Genomic DNA, 18,008 nt, shown 5'->3' with positions numbered 1-18,008 from the left:
CTCCCTTCATCATATCTACCTAAAAATATATCAGAGTGATTGCCTCAAAACAGGCTCTTTTTTTTTTTTTGAAAGGTAAAGTGCATATTATAGAGCGTACTATAGATGTGATTAAGTTTACTGTAATAGGATTATACAAGTATTAGTGCTAAAGCTAAAGATAGTGATAGATGTTGGCTTGAGAGGTTGTAATCCCTAAGCATGTTCATGTTAGTTGTGGCGAGTCTTTTTTGAAAAAAGACCATCTTAAAATTTTCATTGATCTAAGCTCACTTTAAGTATATGATTATTTTGGTTTTATCTAATTCTCGAAGGAAAACTATTTAGTAGTTACTCCATAAAAGGAATTTATTTATAGGTAAAAGCCAAATACAAGAACTGCTGCTGAGTTACATAGTAATATTACCATAATACATACTAATTTTATATGCACGCATATATGAGGTAATGAGTATCAGATCTGATACGTATAACTACATGACTTTCAAGCTTTATGAAACATAATCATGGCAGGACTTTTACTATCAACAAGTCTTAAAACACGAACACCAAGACGACGATCATAAACAGGAGCAAGATCCCCACACACAACATCCTTAAGAGCAGAACTATTACTATTACTAGGACAAAACCTTAATCTATAACCATAAGCTTTATTCTTCACTATCTTAAACAAACTACTCTGCCTATCATCATCGTCGTCGTTGTCGTCGTCATCATCATCATGGTTTAAACCACCAAAATGGACCATCCCTAACTCGACGGACATGTCGTCGCCCGAGCCACCACGAGAGACCATGTTCCACATTGTCGTTGGCTGATCACAGTAGCGTGGGGCATGCGGCGTGTAGGTGCTGAAGTTGATGGTAAAGTCTGTCGAGAGAGTAACATTTACTTCTTGATGATTTGAGTCCGCAGTAGTACTAGTACTACTACGTGAGAATTTTACAGGAAGGCCAAAGTATGAGCCACAACGATCATGTGGAGATTGTACTACTGAATAGTAAGGGCATCTAGTGTGGTAATCTTGTACAGCAGCAATGTTGAAGCCACCGCCTGATCCTCGAGAGACTGGCATGAGGTAGTAGGCGTTGCTGCTAGTGACAATATCTCCGCTAGTGTCGTAGATGAGTTGCGCGGAGGAGATCATTAAAGGAGAAAAAATAAGGGAGATGAAGATGAAGTTGAGCTCATAGTGTGACATGATCTACTGTATATATATGTGTGTGTTTGTTTTAGTTGTTGGATGCATTGCTGCAGTGAATTTTAGTTCCATATTTATAGATGGAAGATGAGAAGAATGTGACAAAATCAGATGTCTCCGAAGAGACTTTACGTAGCATATTATAATTGATCATTGAACACTTAATCTATGCAATATTGTAAAATATACCGCGCCAATTAGCAACAGCCAGACCCAGCCCACGTATAGTCTTGGTCGACTGACTCAACCGAGAACCTTCTAGTCCGATACTACAAGGAACAAAGCAACTCAAAAAATGCCACGCACCTACCCATAGGGGCAGAGTCAGGATTTCAAAGTGGGGATAAAGTACAAATGTCGGGTATTTGGATATAAATTTTAGAAAAAAAACATACTACAACACATTGTTTAATACTAGACATTTTACATCCGAAATTTCAAAAAAAATTATAGTCTTACAATCGAAAGAGAAATGAAAAAGAAATACTCATAGAGGATCGAAATTGGTCTACTAGTTGTCACACGCTCATGACCTCCTTAGCACTAAAAATTATTTCCTTTTAAGTCCATACTAATAACCAAAAAATCATCAATAAAAGTATAAAAACGCACCACAACAGCTATTTTTTAATAGCATGAATCATCATGTTTACCAAATTACTCAAAGTTACTTTTAATATTAATTTGTAATGCTCTTATGTAATTCAATATTCATCAATGTCGCTCATCCTCAAATTGCCTGAAAAAAGGAAAATAGGTTAAAGAAAATCTATGAGATTAGTCAAATTGTATTGTCAATAATTGCCACGTGTGTAATGAGGTGTTTAGATTATTTTACATGTATAAGCTATCGTTTTCCAATTAGTAGATCCTGGACTAAAGCGTAGGATGAGCATCCTACACCAGCTCCAAAACGCAAGGCAAGAAGAATGAAACGCGTCATTCAACATGCAAAAAAGTAATTGATTTGACAGCTAATGTATATTCCCATTACATCCAGTGTACATGTCGAAAATTCAAAAAGTAATTGATTTGACAGATACTGTTCACCATTCAATAACTGATTAGATGTCAACCGCCATCATTTTCCCCATATACTGTTCACCACTTCTCTCTTTTCCACACTCAACCTCCTTGTACATTCTTGGCTTCGTGATTGTTCATTAACAAAATCAAAATGTACAATGACAGCCCCCAGCTGAAAGTAACCCAATTGCTGGAGCTGATGTCAAGTGAGTAATTTGCAATCTTTGTACACTGGGTGTGTTGATGTTTGTTCACTAATGAAATTCAATAAGTACAATTACAGTCTCATACTGAAATTCACCATTTCTCTCTTTTCCACACTCAACCTCCTTGTACATTCTTGGCTTCGTGGTTGTTCATTAATAAAATCAAAATGTACAATGACAATCCCCAGCTGAAAGTAATCCAATTCCTGAAGCTGATCTTTGTACATTGAGTGTGTTGATGTTTGTTCACTAATGAAATTCAATGTGTACAATTACAGTCCCATACCGAAATATGTCAAGTGAGTAATTTCAAATCTTTGTACACTGGTGTGTTTGATGTTTGTTCACTAATGAAATCAATATGTACAATTATAGTCTCATACCGAAATTCAATAAAATCACAATGTACGCTGATGGTCATTGCTTTGATCACTGAAAATCCCCAAATATACACTCGTATATTATTGTACACCAAACCATATACATTTGTATATTGAAAAAATTGTTTCAAGTGATGAGAGAGAAAGAGCTGGCCCACTTTCAAAAATACTGCCAAAAGCCAGCCACATGGGCAAGGTTTAGGATGCTCATCCTACACCTCGGTGTAGGATCTAATTTCCGATCGTTTTCCACCCAAAAATAATGTCGCAAAATAGAGTTGAAATCCGAAATAACCTGACTCGGCCCGAAAGTAAAATAGACCCTAATATATGTGATCCGAACCCGAATCTACGTACCCAATCCGGAAGTGATCTGACCAGAATTGACCTGATAATGATGACCCGAACTCAACCGAAAAGTTGTCATATTAGTTAATTTTTAAATAAATTTAAGGAAAAAATTGTCATCAATTACTATATATGGTTTAGCTATTGTCCATTAATTATTTAACTTACTCTTATTAGTCTTATATGTGTTCTATTTATTGCGAGATTAAAAACACGATTTAACCCGACCCGATCTAATCCAACTCGATCTAACCGGGCCCGATATAACCCGAAATTACATGAATTGTACCCGAACGGACTTGACGCGAACATTACTCTAACACAAAGTTGACTTGGTTATGATCCGACCCGTATAACCCGTTTGCCACCTATGTTTTTATATTTTCCTTCATCCTTCTCTTTCTACACTCAAACCCTTGTTATTGGGTCAGCAACCTTGGTATAAACATAATTACATAATTATAATGGTGATTCAACTTTGAACCATAATCAAACCAAAACTCCCAGAATTACTCTCTTCCAACTTCAACTACTTTTTCTTTTTCAATCTATGGAATCAAACTTGATCAGATGCTCCAATTTCCTCAAATTCGATCGTTTTCTTCTGAAGAATATATCTAAACGTCCTCTAAACCTTGGATTCTCAACTATGGCTGTTCATACAGGTGGGTTTAAATTCATTAAATTTACCCATTTTAATGAAGTCTTTTGTCGCAAGTTTTGGAATTTATTTTTGTAATATGCAGCTAATTTAATGGGTTAATCATAGTTTTGGTTGCTTAATATGAATTGGGTTTGGAAGTTCAGTGAAGAAGAAAACATATGATGGGTTGCTGTTGGATGCTGGGGGTACACTTTTGCAACTCTCAGAACCAGTTGAACAGACTTATGCTAAAATTGGCAAGAAATATGGTTAGTTCCCTTTTTTTGAGTCAGGTTAGTTTAATGAAGTATTCAACTATGTTTCTTTTACCTGCAAAAATCATTTTTTTGTGGATTTTTGTGATGGATAAGCTATGTTTAGTTGTTTACTGGTTTATTTCAGCTTGTGAAGTACCAATGTGGGTTATTTACATTCAGTTAGCAGCTACTATCTCTCTCTATCATTAATTACTTCTGTAGTATGTTCAAAATTTTAGGGTTAACTAATGAACAAATCACTATCAAATACAATTACAACTCATTGACACTAAATGTCAGCTCTTGTAATTCAAATCACTCTTTGTCCTTGTGAGTTACTTTTTTGTTTCTATATAATATGTGATATTCTGTCCTTTACTAGAAGTATACTTTATGTCCTTAATGGAATGATCTACCTATATGAAGTAATTAACTTTCCCAAACACAGGAAGTGATTAACTTTCCCCTGCCAAAGAGCCTCATTTTTTATAAATGGTTGTGGCAATGTAGCTTACATAACTTTTCTTTGAAATGAGTGTCCCTCCTTTATCCTCTTCTAACCCGCTAAGAGATTTCTTAAGTTACTCGGACTTGGGTACTCATGCTGGACATGGATATGTGTCGAAGCTTTTGACTTGTTTATTTTATGAAAGCTTTCCATGATTTTGGCTCATAGGTAGTTGTTGTAGTGCAAATGTTAGAGTGTCGAGGAGCTAAAATAGGAATGAGGCAAAATGAAGAGTTCAAGTAATCTTCGAAGGTTCAAATTATTAACTAGCATATACCAGGTTGAAGTAAAAGCCAAATAAGAACATCATGCAACAATTATTCACATACTATGTTATTCTGTGCTAAAGTTCGATCTTTATTATTTTGACAATATGGAGTATCTTGAAGATCGTTTTTCATATCCCTTCAAGCTTCTGTTTGGTCATTAATTTTTGTAAAGCTAGTTGTTCACTTGTGACTACCACAAAGTTTTGGTTTCATGATACTTTCATGTGTGTTATGTGTCAATCATTAATTCTATGAACTTAGCATGATGTATTCTCATAGGGTTAAGTGTAACTGCACCTAAAATAAAGCAAGGATTCAAGAGAGCCTCTTTCATGTGTGTTATCTGTCAATCGTTAATTCTATGAACTTAGCATGATGTAATCTCATAGGGTTAAGTGCAACTGCACCTGAAATAAAGCAAGGATTCAAGAGAGCCTTTGCTGCCCCATGGCCTGAGAAACTTCGCTACCAGGTACTTCTGTACTTCTCTGAATGATGAGCTTTTTTAAGTTAGAATAACTGTGAAATGCTTGCAAGATTAGTGGGAGCGATGGCTTTTGTTTTTCCTTCAGAATTCTGAATGTGAGCTTAAAGACTTTTCTGGGTAGCCAATGGTCATCCAAACCAGAGATTTTATATGACTTCTACTCTATTAGTCTATAAGCATTTTCTGGAGTCAGGTGTGATTTGTTCTCTTGTCTACTTGTTCCTAAGATCTTTTCTCTGGAAGTACGACTAGGAGTGATGTCTTCCATTTGGGTTTGGATTGATTCTTGATAAGGTATGAGAATGATATTTTTCTAATTCTTTTGTTTTGGTTTAGTTTCCATTAAAAGGAAGTAAAATTAGCAATGGCATATCCGCATATAGCCAAATACAGGCTTGATGGTGGAGAGAATAACCCAAGTAGTGTGACTTCTCTAGCCCACAAAAGGACGGGTGTAGATTATGTAGATTTAGCCTAAGACCGATTGCTTGCCTTCGCATGGAACATGATATGCATTTTGGGCTCGGCCACTAAGCTCACATTTGATCATCGAATACTTGATGCTGAATCTGTAAAGAGATGATGGAGCCTGCATAAGTCAGAATAACGAACATATAATCTGGGAAGTGGTGGTTCAATTTCAGTTAATCACTTAGGTCATTGCTAAGATTTTATTGTAATTTTTATCTGCCCAATAATTGTTCTTTGAATGGCGTTATGAATTGGAAGATAACAAAGCTTATACATGTTATAAATTTTGGTGCAATATCCATATCAACAGGGAGATGGTAAACCATTCTGGAAACTTGTTGTTTCTGAAGCTACTGGTTGTGATGATGATAGCTACTTTGACGAAGTTTACGAGGTGAATAGCCTGAGATCAGGACTTGCCATGGTCGCTTTCTGCATTTAAAGATGGAATTTCAAATCTTAATACATATCAACTTTTACTTCTCAGCATTATGCAAACGGTCATGCTTGGCATCTTCCTGATGAGGCCCATGAGACATTGCTATGCCTGAAAAATGCTGGAGGTTGTAGTCATCAAGTATTTTGCTGCTCAATTTTTCTACAAATGAGTAAAGTCTCGTATTCCGAAGACTTACTAACTATGTCTCTTACATTATCATGCTTATTGCAGTTAAATTGGCAGTTGTATCAAACTTTGACACCAGATTAAGGAAGCTTTTGAAGGAACTCAATGTCTTAGATCTGTATGGACTATTGTCCTCGCAGTTATCTGTAATCTTCACTTACTTGCAAGGCTATCTCTATTTTCAGGCCAATTGTTATATTAGACATAAAAATTGGATTCTTCCCTTTTGAAGGTTCTAAAAGAATAGTGTCTTGTCAAGTTAAAATGGTTTGGTAAAAGATACAGACATCTGTCCTTGTTTCTTTCTCTTTGCATCATCAATTTATGTGATCGGATTTGGTTTCTCTGTCCTCATCCCTCTTTCTTCCGCTTCTTGGGTAGTGACATGATTTTCTTGATTTTTCTACAGGTTTCATGCTGTTTTGGTATCTTCTGAGGTTGGATCTGAAAAACCAGATGCACGGATATTTAAAGCTGCTTTAGGTATTCTATGGCAGCATGGTTATTATTTCCTATCTGGTTCTTCAATGGATGTTTGTAATACATATAAATCAAAATGGATCCCCTCCAATGAGTACGTGAATCATGTTGCATGGTTATTTGCTAAATATTACATAATAAGCCTTCGACCCCCCTCAACCTTTCCTGCAGTTGATAATCGTGTATCCATCTATGAATATGCATCCTGCAAGTCCTGCTAGTAACCATGAGCATCTAGTCTATGTTGGTATGAAAACTGCACATCAAGTCCACTGGAGATCATTAGATCTTTTTGGCACTTTGTAATATTTTATTTCCTCTGATATAAATGCTTACCAATGAGCCTTGAAATTTCTATCCCCATTTGGTGCTCCCATCACCAATTTAGTTGCGTGAGCAAGTACTGAATTTGAATTAGAGGGGTACTTTATCCTATTGTATGCTTCAAATGGCAGAAACTCTCTATTGTCATAATTTCAGGGAATGGAAAGAGCTTCAGACATCTGGCTGTTCTTCTCCTTTACAGCTTTTATATTTATTGTCATAAAATGCTCTATGTTTTTTCGATTCTTGGAGGTGTTATACGGGTACAATTTCTGGGGGCTGGGGATATAAAAAGATCTTTTCAGTTCACTCTAGAGTCTAGAATTCCATTCTGTGGTTACAGATTTTAAGGATTAGTGATCTAGCAGCAATTGTGAAGTTACATTAATCAAATTGATGTGCTTTGCTATGTTGCTCCGTATGCACATTAATTTATGCGGAAGTGCTCAAAAAAAGGTTTCTAATTTTTCTGTTTCCTGTAATAATATAGATCAGATTGGTGTAGATGCTGACAGAGCCGTTCATGTTGGGGATGACGAACAGGCTGACAGGACTGGAGCGAATGCAGTTGGAATCGATTGTTGGTGAGTCAAATCTGGATTTGGGTGCATGTATACTGCTGGATAATTAGCTTCTCATTTTGATGTTTGGTTTGTTGCATATAGCATTCCATAGTCTTGCTATTAAGGTCATAATAGATATCTGATGAAGGGAAACATCGCAAACTCTGACATTAATTCATTTCAGAAAATTCTTTGTCTACTAGGCAATTTACCCACCAGAGATAGGCATAACTTAATAGTAGACGCCAACTCTGCAAAATAAATTAACCTTCTTACTCTTTGTTTGTGGTGCGTGGATTACTGAGTGGGTGAATGTAGCCTTCTCTATCCTATTACTTTAGTTTGATTCGAACTTCATAGAATATCTAAAGAAATTTTCGAGTTCCTAAATCCTCCCTCTTGATATACATATGACATCAGTAATCCTATGGGATCCGGGATAAAAGTTGGGTGGCTCCCTATAGATCATGGTTATGCTATTATTTAGTACAAGTGCTTAATCTTGAAGATAACTTGCAGGTTATGGGGAAAGGATGTAAAGTCATTCTCAGATATACGAGATCGTATCCTTGTTCTGGACAATTGAAGTTCGTAGAAGATGGCAAGTGGTAATTGAAGTAGACCCTTATTGTTTCATCTTTCTTGCTTCATATGCTCATATATAACCAATTATCTTAATTTCTATGTCTTTTTTTACAGCACCATTGACTCTGCACACATATAGCCTTGCTACAGCTTGTTTCAGAAAACTCCTGTGCAATCATACTGAACAAAGGCTAGATTTTTGCAGGTTTTACTGCTGATTCCGTCCATTTTTTGCTTTTTGCCCAATTTCTACGTAAAGATGGTGGATGCAGCAATGTTGCTCCCACGGACCACAATGCGTAATGTACATGGTTGGCACCTTTTAGTACAACTGATGTTTCCCCTGATCGAAATGTGCTTAATTTAGATTCCGTTTGGTAGGGTGTAAAATATTTTCCTTTCACTTTCCGTTGTTTGGTTTTTTAAGGGGTGTAGAACAAGCTTCCATCAAGGGTGCTCTAGGTGAAAATCATTTTCCTTTCAAAGAGAAGGGAAAATACATTATCCTCCGTCCTTGACAAACTTTTACTCTCCTGATCTTATCCATTCTCTACCTTCCCCTTCCATTTTTCTCTTTTCCACAACTCTTTACATTGCACCAAAGGAAAATTAGTTTTGCATTGTAAAATAATTTTACATGGGAAATCATTTTATATTGGGAATGTTTTACATCCAACCAAACGGAGCCAAGGTTATATGTTGAAGTCTGGTGAAAGCTTCGGTAGTTACGAGTTATCAAGTCAAGCAATGTTTCTAAGCCTTGTAAGTGACCACCAGAGCTTGATTACGAACGAGAAAAACAAGATACAGTGACCAATTACAAGTATCAATAATCGTATTTCTAGTTGCGTTGTGTTAGGTTCAAAGGATACTTTCAATAAATAACAGTTTGCAAACTTTATTGTTTGTTGTTTGGTTTCTTGATAGAGAAGTTGTAAAGAGGAAATGAGAGAGAAAAAAACAAAAGGACAGAGAAGAGAAGCAAGGTGAGGAATTGAGGATGGAAAAAAGAATGTGCAATTTAAAGAAATAGAGGAACAACTAGCGAGACTCTAAAAGGAAGAACATGATTTTTACTCCTTTTTCTATGTTTTAAAGGTTAATGGATAAGATTAATCTATGAAATTAAAGTGCTAAGATATCAAGAGTTATAGTGGCTACAACAAAAGATTTCAATAGTTATAATGGTTACAATAAGTTGTAACCATTGCATAATCATTTATATATCGATAGACACTTTAAGGTTCCGTATTATGTATTTAAACCAGGATTTATTGATAGTTGTGGAAATATGAGTAGAACACTTCACTTCATCACCTCTTTCATTCATTCTAGAGTAACAGGATTAGGGTTGCTTACCAGTCGAGCCAAGTCCGAACTATAGTCGACTCAGCTTGTGTTCGTTTAACTTTGTTCGTGCTTGAAGCTTGACGAGCCGAACTTTATTCAAGCTGAGCTTTGACAAAATGTTAAACTAGCCAGCTCAAGTTGTTCATGCAGAGACTTGACTTGTTATGACCCTAATCTTTACATGTTTTGCTTTTCTTTTTAAATATTTTTGAGATTTATAGGTTTTCTTTGACAATGAAACTATGAACTTATTATTGTGTAGTGTCTAAATTAATGTGTGTTATTTTTCAATATAAAAGAATAATTGAGTCTGTTCACGAGCTTGTCGAGCCGAGCTTTGTCTAGCTCAGCTCAACTTGTTAAAGTCTTGAGCCAAGTCTGAATTTGAGTCGAACCGCTATAAACCAAGCTTTGATCGAACCAATCCCGAATTGTTCACGAACAGGTCAAACTCATCACCATCCCCAAGACCCTAAACAGGATTGCTTTGGCCTCTGGAGAAAGCTAAAACCAATAAATATTTCTCTAATCCTCCCTTATCAAAAACAAATATGCAAAATTCGTGTTCCTTTCCAAATTGATTAGGGAATTTGGATATAACCTTCATAGAACGCTTGGAATTAGCCATCATTCTTTGCTTACTCCTTATAACATGAGACAAATTTAAGCAGAAAGAAAACTATTCGACCCTATTAAGCTTCCTTCAAGAAGGATTGACAGCAAAACAACTAGAGCAAACAATTACTTGCTTATCAACTTATGGCTATTAATCAATGAATCCATAATAAAATAAAAACCTATGGAAGTAAAACCATGGCAAAGTTTAAATTTAACTTTAAGCAATTCAGTATCACTAAGCAATATGATGCCCCCACGATTATGTAGCTTACACCAAGCTACCAGATTGTCTTGTGTGCACGACATACATACGCAGACTATACAAGTCAAAACAGCTCTTCCACAAGATTCAAACAGCAACACCCTAGTCACCGAAGGCGAAAAGTATGGACATCATACACTCCCCTTAAAAGTTTCTTCAAGACGTACTGTGACTCCGAGTCGCTTCTGACATAAACTTAAGGAAATTGTGTTGAAAGCACGGTTTCCTGCATCAACTTCGTGGCACTAGTCAAGTATCCTGCAATATAATTCTGAGACAGAACAAAGACTAGGGTTTTTCATGTAAAAGGGATACCAATAATGAAGGAAACCTTTTAAAACCCTGTGAGCTGAAGGAATTCAAAAGCAACTGGCTCACATTTTCAAATAAGGTACATTCAGTTCCAGTTTTCAGCGCGAAATATGAAAAATATCAGTGAGTGAACTGCTAGAAAACTCATCTCTCAGGCAAGGTAGCGATACAACTTCCTGTCCGAACTATCTCTCTCCAAGAATTCACGTTCGATTAGGGACTCAATACGCTTCTTAATCTCCACAGGGTTTGGCAGGAAACGAGACTGCAGCTGCTTTGTGACCTCAGCAATAATATTGTTGTGATCTAGTACTTTCCTAGATTTCATTATTCTCACTATCGCAGCCTCTATCTGTGGCTTTCTATCCTCTTCCACCCTTTGTCGTGTCTCCTGTTTCTCAGGTTCTGATTCTTTCTGTGCAACTACAGTTCCTATCTTCACCTTGTAGAATTTGCTTGAAAACTTGTCATTGAACAAGAAAGCGTCATCCTCGCCAATATCTTTGCTCATCGGCTCTTTCCGAAGGACGTTCTTTCCTTTGACACAAGCTAGTGATTGCAAACACCTCTTCAGCTCTGGAGCGGGTATCTCAGTGGCTTGCTCAATCTCCCGGTAGCTAAGTCTATCAGCATTATTGAAAAGCATAAGTACGCACATTTGATAAGTTGAGACATTCAGCTCATGCTTTTGACCCTTGTTGAAGGTTGCTTTTATATCAGCTGTACCCATGTTTGTTTGCCAAGATAATCTTCTACCAGTATGTGTTCCAAGATAATATGAGCGGAACTTTTCACAGAGTAGTGATAATTCAGCAGGCAGATTGCATGGAACACTTGGTTGAGTGGGCCAGGACCCAGTTGTCAAAACCTGCACAACTAGTGTAGGTCCATCCCCTAGCTCGGCACCATGACTGGCATAAAATCCTTGTATTGTATCCTGAGAAGTCTTCATATCAGTGAACATACCCTCTAGCTTAGAAGTAAATTGATAACCACACTCTGTCTTAAGCTTCACAATCAAGCTTCTCTCTGCATCATCAGATACAGTCTTTCCTGACAACAATCGCTTAGCCAAGTGCTGCTTATAGTACTTCTCAAACACATCTTTCTCCTGTAGATATCGGAAAAGCATCATTACTTTATCCAATACAACCTCCACATCCTCTTCACTAACACCCTTAAGACCTTTACGAAGTTTGTCATCCACAAATAGTGAGATAAACTCTGGAGAACGGGGATTCAGATTGATGAAGAACTCAAATGAGGAATTCAGAGCATTCTGGAAAGTTTTGTCATTGTTAAAAGCCAAGCTTATGATTTTATCATACTTATCTTTCTCATCCAAAAGACGCTGAACAAACTCCACAGGATCCTTCACCCTTTCTGGATCTGTAACAAGCTGCTTACCCGTTTCTCTGATGTGAGAAGTCATCACATCTCGAACGGTACTGAGACCATTGTCAACCCGACGGAATAAATTATACATTCTCCCCAGGTCTTCATATTTATCATCAAGAAGCATATTAACTAGGCCGGAATTCTCCATGTGAACTAGTCTTGGCATGTGGTTAGCTATCATCTCCCTCTCCACCACCTTCGTTATCTTGGATTCACTCCTCAGGTCCAAATAATGGGAAACTCTCTCTATTTCTTCATTCAGACGTCTCTCAGCTTTTTTCAAGTAATCACCACAATCACAGCACTCGATGAAGTCCTGGGATTCAGCACGATAAAAATTGGCAGAAACTTCAAGAAATGGCTTCTCGAAATCCTCTTGGTAAACGCAAGTGCCTAAATCCATTAGCATCTTGATTATGTTCCTCATCAGCCCCCTATTTATAACTTCCCCCTTTCTCTCTGTCTGAATTAAATCAAGAAGTGTGTTCAAAAGCCTTGTCTGAATATTGCTAGAATGGATAACATTATCTCTCCACAAATTCAAGCCAAGCTCGTAAACTGGAGTCTTATGAGTGCTAGGAACAAAAGTTCTGTCCATGTACATCAGTATGTCTCGTATCATCTGCAAGGCTTTATTATGCTCAGTCCATTTCCGGTTCAACTCTTCAAGGAAAGAGCCTCCTTGAGCAGATTCTATGGATTCTGATAATTTTTTCAAATGTGTAGTCATTGTTGTCACAAGACCCGAATATAGCTTCTCACCATATTTGTGGAGGACCATGTTGTAAGCATTTCTGTAAAAGTTAATAAAAATTAAAATAAAAAACAAATCAAAAGACGAACGAAAAAACGACATGCTTAAATGAAACAATAATAAGAAAAGGATGTAGCACAAGCAAATGTAGGAAGCACATTAATTATCTTAGTATTTTCTATGACAATTGAAAAACTTCAAATGTCAAAAATGGGTTGATGATCCAGGAAAATGCAAGACAGAACACCATAAGAGAATGTAGTGAAACTCCACTTCTTAGAATAATTGAAAGCATTATTAGTAATAAGAACATTTCTCCTTTTAAAAAAAGCAAAAGTAATAAGAACATTTCTTAAAGCCATTTCAACAAACTTGCCACAAGGCCCATCACCACTTGGCCTCTCATAGACTTCAAACATCATCATTCTGATCCTGACATAATACAATTTACAGCAATGGCAATCAGTGGGGTTTTCATCTAATTTGCATTTCTCTTACAAAACACCAGTGCTATAAAACACTGAAAGGATCACAATGGCCATCACAGTCACACATCACAAAAGCATACTTCATAACAGCATTTAACAGATGGCGATGGTTGATATGACGATTCAATAAGCATAAAATATAAAACTATGAAAATCCAACTATAATCGAAACTATAGTAAATGCCATGAAGAGATTTACTGCAGGTTTGATACCAGAACCCACAGATGCTCTAGTGTGAACAACAAAAAATATATCAGGAAAACCCTAATTTACTCTGCGATATACCTGTAACTCTTCACATAATATTTCCAGGAAGAGACAAAAGAATCTTTAAATCAATAAAATATTACACAGTAGAAGAAGTTGAAAATGTAATATTTGGGACTTAGCCGATTGATGGCATCCAGAAAGGACCAAAGAGAAAGAATGAATAATTAACAAAGAAGAAATAAGCAAGTTTTCATAATAAATTGAGTCTTTTAGCAGTGACTCGCGTACAGAAAACACCATGAGAAATACAAACTTTGCCAAAAGAAGTGGGACATAAAACTTCCCACAAATTTATAAAGCAAGGACAAAATCCAACATCATTATTCGGTGACACACACACAAACACACACAAAGAGAGAGAGAGAAACACAGTATTTAAGCATTACCATAATAAAGCCATATACACAGACCAAGAATCAAGATATGATGAATTAATAATGTATGCATTCTGATTCAAAACATTCTCCAATTCCAATTGTTCTTTAACTGAAAACCATGAGGCAAAATAAAAGAGTAATATCCATCAGAAAGATGAACAATTCAAACCTTTCACGGTTAGCCTCTTTGTAACGGAAATGGGAAATTGGAAGCAATTGGATTGCTAATTTTGTAAATGAAAAACAATAACAAATTGGAAATGGCAACACAACAATCCATAACAATATGCTATAATTTAAAGCACTTTAGAATAATTAAAACACATAACAGGCCACAACATTTGGCCGAGCAGTTGCACTTCTTTCTGCAAAACAGTTCTATAAGTATTAATCCTATATTCTGAAAAGAACCAACGACATCCTTTTATTGTTTCCTTCGCTTGTTGTTTTGGACCGTCCATCACCAGAGACCACCTAGTTTTAAATGACATTGTATCGCCACTTTAACAACTTTGGGCATATATATGATAAACTCAAAGGTATTGGCCAACCAAATCCCAGCTCTAATGCGCCATGAAGAAGCATGTCAGGTAATGCCTCCCAACCAAACTTGCAAACCAAGCACCAAGCAGCATCTCTATTCACCTTCCATAACCATAATTCAACACTAATACGCATGAATTAGCGTCTCATTGTATCAATAATACCTCAAGTCACTCCATTCAAAGTTTTCCACGTGATCAAGTTTACCCTTACTATCCCCGCACTCAAGCCTTCACCACCACCACCCCTAAAATAACAGTTCAATCATCCTATCCAAGGCCATTAATTCACATACAACTAAATTCATCAACAACCATCAAATCCAAATACTCGTGCCATAATTTTGTTCAGCTAGTTACACTTCTCACAATCACCTACCACAAAGTTAGAATAGCTAAACCGCTTGCCACTGCATAATAATAAAACTAAATGCATTATCTAGATACCAAAAAAAAAAACACAACACCAATCAAATTTTCAATCAACATAGACAGACAAACAAATCAAATTGAACGGCGAAAATTCTGTAAACGAAACAGCAACAATTGAAAGCCAAATTAACAGAAAACAAACCTGTAAAGCTCCTCAAAGCTAAGACCACTAGCATTATGATTGTAAATCTCCTTAATAGCGTGTTCCAATATCTTCCAAGTCTTATCTGCATATTTCGGATCCACTACCACCCTATGCTTAAACGCCTCTATTTGAAACGGCTTCTTCTTCTGATTACTCATTCTCTCTCTCTCTCTCCTCCTTCCAAAAATTGCAAAAAAAACAAAAATCACAAATCAAGAAAAAGGCGATCGAAGATAAAACCTAATCGTTTGTACGAAACTAACAAAAGAAAAAAATGAAATAAAAAAGATTAAATTCACAAAAATTCGTTCGCCATAATTGAAAAAACAAAAAGGATTTAAGAGAAGATCTGAGCACGAAAAGTATTAGATTCGATAGAAAGAAGGAGATTCATGAGAAGAATCAAGGAAGAATGAAATGAAAAGAGGTGAAATTAGAGCTAGGGTTTCTTCGGATTGAGAAATTAGGGCGCAAAAAAATTGATAAAAATTCGACAATTGAAGAAAGAGAGGGAATATGAAAATCTGGAATTTGTTTAATTTTGTTGAGTTTGAAATGGAGATTGTGAGAGGTTTCCAGAGGGGGTTTTTGAGGAGAGAGAAAGATAGAATTGAGAAGGGTAAAAAAAGGAAGAAAGAAAGAAGGCATAAGATTTTGGATTTTATTTTGTTTTCTGTAATATGGAAAATTTGTAAGAGGAAGAAGATGGGAAATGGCTGTTTTTTAATTTTTTGATATGCATGTCCAATTTTCATTTCATGGTATGGGGCTATGGGCCAAAGTTGGGAAATTATTCTAGCACTCTTAAAGTCTTAAGGACCTCTAGGCTCTAGGGGTGTATGATTGGGTTTAGTGATTGCAATTTAGTCAATTTCATGTGTCCCACTTGTTTTAACAATAATAATTTGAATGTTCGCTTCATTTTAAGCTTATTCGCCGTATATATTTTTTATATAAAGGTAAGGAAAAAGAAGGATAGGAGTAGAAGGATTGAATGAAGAGATGAATATCTATGAGGTGTCCAACATTGACAATCCAATCTACTGCTTTGTTTGCTTCTGGATAGACATGTCGAATAGTCTAAGAAGAAAAGGAGTGGAGAGAAGTTTGGATATCCTGAATGATGTGGACGATCTGCCAATGGGGGGACCAGATGCCTTTGATGGAGTTGATAACCATGAGGTTATCTCCTTCGATGTGGAGATGTATAATAGCATTTTGAATAGCTAGTCTGACTCCATGCTGAAAGGTGTAGCTTTTGCCACCGAGACTGAATATGTACCAAGGTTTAAGGTTGCGGCTTTGACTAGGTTGGTGTCGGAATCTCTTATGACAAAACTTACTACTGCTAAATAATCGCGAACAGAACCATCGAAGTTGAGTTTGAAAATTGGAGATGATGGAGGCTCCCAAGCCACCGAGATTGAAGAAGGGTACTTGGGAGTGGAGGGATAGAGAGAATAGAGTTGAAAAACGGGGAGCCAGAGGAATTGCAGTAATCAACTGCATTCCTAAGACTCCATTATGAGAAAAGAAATTTTGATTTATGAAGGATCTTGTAAATATTTAAGCGAGTAGTTATGAAGATGATATTGTTTATTTCTTTCCAAATACTCCAAATTAGGAAGACAAATTTAAAAGCGTAGCTTTTATTCTTTTCAATATTAGCAAAAGTATGTAAAAAAGTGGCACTAGTTAAGGAATGGGGAACCAATCGTTAAGTTCTTTAAGCTGTCAATGGGCCGGGGGAGGAGCTTGGAACAATGTCCAAAGATATGATCTATGGATTCCTACTGGGTGGCACAAAGGGCGTAGTGACTAAAAGGGATGATATTTCTTTTTGCAAGGGTTGCACGAACCCCAAGACTATTATGGGCCAGCCTTTGACATGAAGAATCCTGAATAGTCTTGGGGTTCATGCGACCCTTGCAAAACTCAACTTCATCGGTTCCGTTCGTGATTTTTTTAGCAGCAACAGGTTTTATCATCAGAGATGCCGACGCCAACCTAGTCAACGCCGCAGCCTTAAACCTTGGTACATCTTCAGTCTCGGTGGTAGAAGCTACAACCCTTCAACATGGAGTGAGGCTAGATATTCAAAATGTTATTACTCATCTCCACATCAAAGGAGATAACCTCATGGTTATCAACTCCATCAAAGGCATCTACCCCCCCCCCCCCTTGGCAGATCGTCCACATCATTCAGGATATCTAGGCTTCTCTCCGCTCCTCTTCTTCTTGGATTATTCGACATGTCTACCGGGAAGCAAACAAAGCAACAAATTGGATTGCCAATGTTGGACACGTCATAGATTCTAGTTTTTGTATTGAAGATTGTACCCATTCAACTCTTCATTCAATGTTTGTAAACGATAAGGTTAGAGCTCCCCTCGTGCGGAGGGTCACCTAACCTTCTTTATCCTTACCTTTATAAAAAAATATATACACTTTAATCTTAAACCTCTAAAAGTCATACCCTAACTACTACTTTCTCCATTTCTTTATTGTAACCTACACAATTTATAGTTTGTACTTTGCCATTGTTAATATAGTTCATTTTGACCATCATTTTCAATAATTAAGTACTGAAAAGTATAGTCATCTGAAATCTTATTACATTAATATAAATATGTATATTCGTGATATAAGCTTTTTATATGTTTTTATTTTATGGTAATTGAAG

The 18,008-nt window shown here is 36.6% G+C and overlaps 2 protein-coding genes across 8 annotated transcripts; one reads left to right on the top strand and one right to left on the bottom strand.

Moving 5' to 3' along the window:
- Positions 1 to 3,560: 3,560 nt before the first annotated feature.
- On the top strand, positions 3,561 to 9,282 carry LOC104897937 (uncharacterized). 7 transcript variants are annotated; one of them, XM_048646572.2, is made up of 10 exons: positions 3,561 to 3,829; positions 3,972 to 4,076; positions 5,231 to 5,313; positions 6,110 to 6,193; positions 6,287 to 6,362; positions 6,470 to 6,542; positions 6,834 to 6,907; positions 7,734 to 7,812; positions 8,311 to 8,399; positions 8,491 to 9,282. In XM_048646572.2, exons 1-9 carry the CDS (start codon positions 3,715 to 3,717, stop codon positions 8,375 to 8,377), a joined length of 756 nt encoding a protein of 251 aa, XP_048502529.1. In that variant the 5' UTR covers positions 3,561 to 3,714; the 3' UTR covers positions 8,378 to 8,399; positions 8,491 to 9,282. The 7 variants fall into 7 exon arrangements, with proteins under 7 accessions (XP_048502529.1, XP_010683212.1, XP_048502527.1 ...); XM_010684910.4 differs by having other exon boundaries at positions 3,562 to 3,829; positions 7,719 to 7,812; positions 8,582 to 9,282; XM_048646570.2 differs by having other exon boundaries at positions 3,562 to 3,829; positions 7,719 to 7,812; positions 8,572 to 9,282.
- Positions 9,283 to 10,455: 1,173 nt separating this feature from the next.
- On the bottom strand, positions 10,456 to 16,091 carry LOC104897936 (cullin-3A). Its single transcript, XM_010684906.4, has 2 exons — positions 15,323 to 16,091; positions 10,456 to 13,110 (listed from the first exon to the last, which is right to left on the bottom strand). Exons 1-2 carry the CDS (start codon positions 15,481 to 15,483, stop codon positions 11,070 to 11,072), a joined length of 2,202 nt encoding a protein of 733 aa, XP_010683208.1. The 5' UTR covers positions 15,484 to 16,091; the 3' UTR covers positions 10,456 to 11,069.
- Positions 16,092 to 18,008: the final 1,917 nt, after the last annotated feature.

This window comes from Beta vulgaris, chromosome 6, assembly GCF_026745355.1.
Source record: "Beta vulgaris subsp. vulgaris cultivar EL10 chromosome 6, EL10.2, whole genome shotgun sequence".
Classification (NCBI taxonomy): Eukaryota; Viridiplantae; Streptophyta; class Magnoliopsida; order Caryophyllales; family Amaranthaceae; genus Beta; species Beta vulgaris.
The sequence above is the reverse complement of the archived record's forward strand: the minus strand, read 5'-3'. Positions and strand labels throughout refer to the sequence as shown.

What these genes read in the sequence shown, in the direction of transcription:
- LOC104897937 (XM_010684910.4), top strand. Translation starts at nt 3,715, where the DNA reads ATGGAATCAAACTTGATCAGATGCTCCAATTTCCTCAAATTCGATCGT. An exon ending in AACTATGGCTGTTCATACAG is followed by an intron (nt 3,830 to 3,971) that starts GTGGGTTTAAAT and finishes TTGGAAGTTCAG; the next exon opens with TGAAGAAGAAAACATATGAT. An exon ending in CTGAGAAACTTCGCTACCAG is followed by an intron (nt 5,314 to 6,109) that starts GTACTTCTGTAC and finishes CCATATCAACAG; the next exon opens with GGAGATGGTAAACCATTCTG.
- LOC104897936 (XM_010684906.4), bottom strand. Translation starts at nt 15,483, where the DNA reads ATGAGTAATCAGAAGAAGAAGCCGTTTCAAATAGAGGCGTTTAAGCAT. An exon ending in AGCTTTGAGGAGCTTTACAG is followed by an intron (nt 13,111 to 15,322) that starts GTTTGTTTTCTG and finishes TAACTTTTACAG; the next exon opens with AAATGCTTACAACATGGTCC.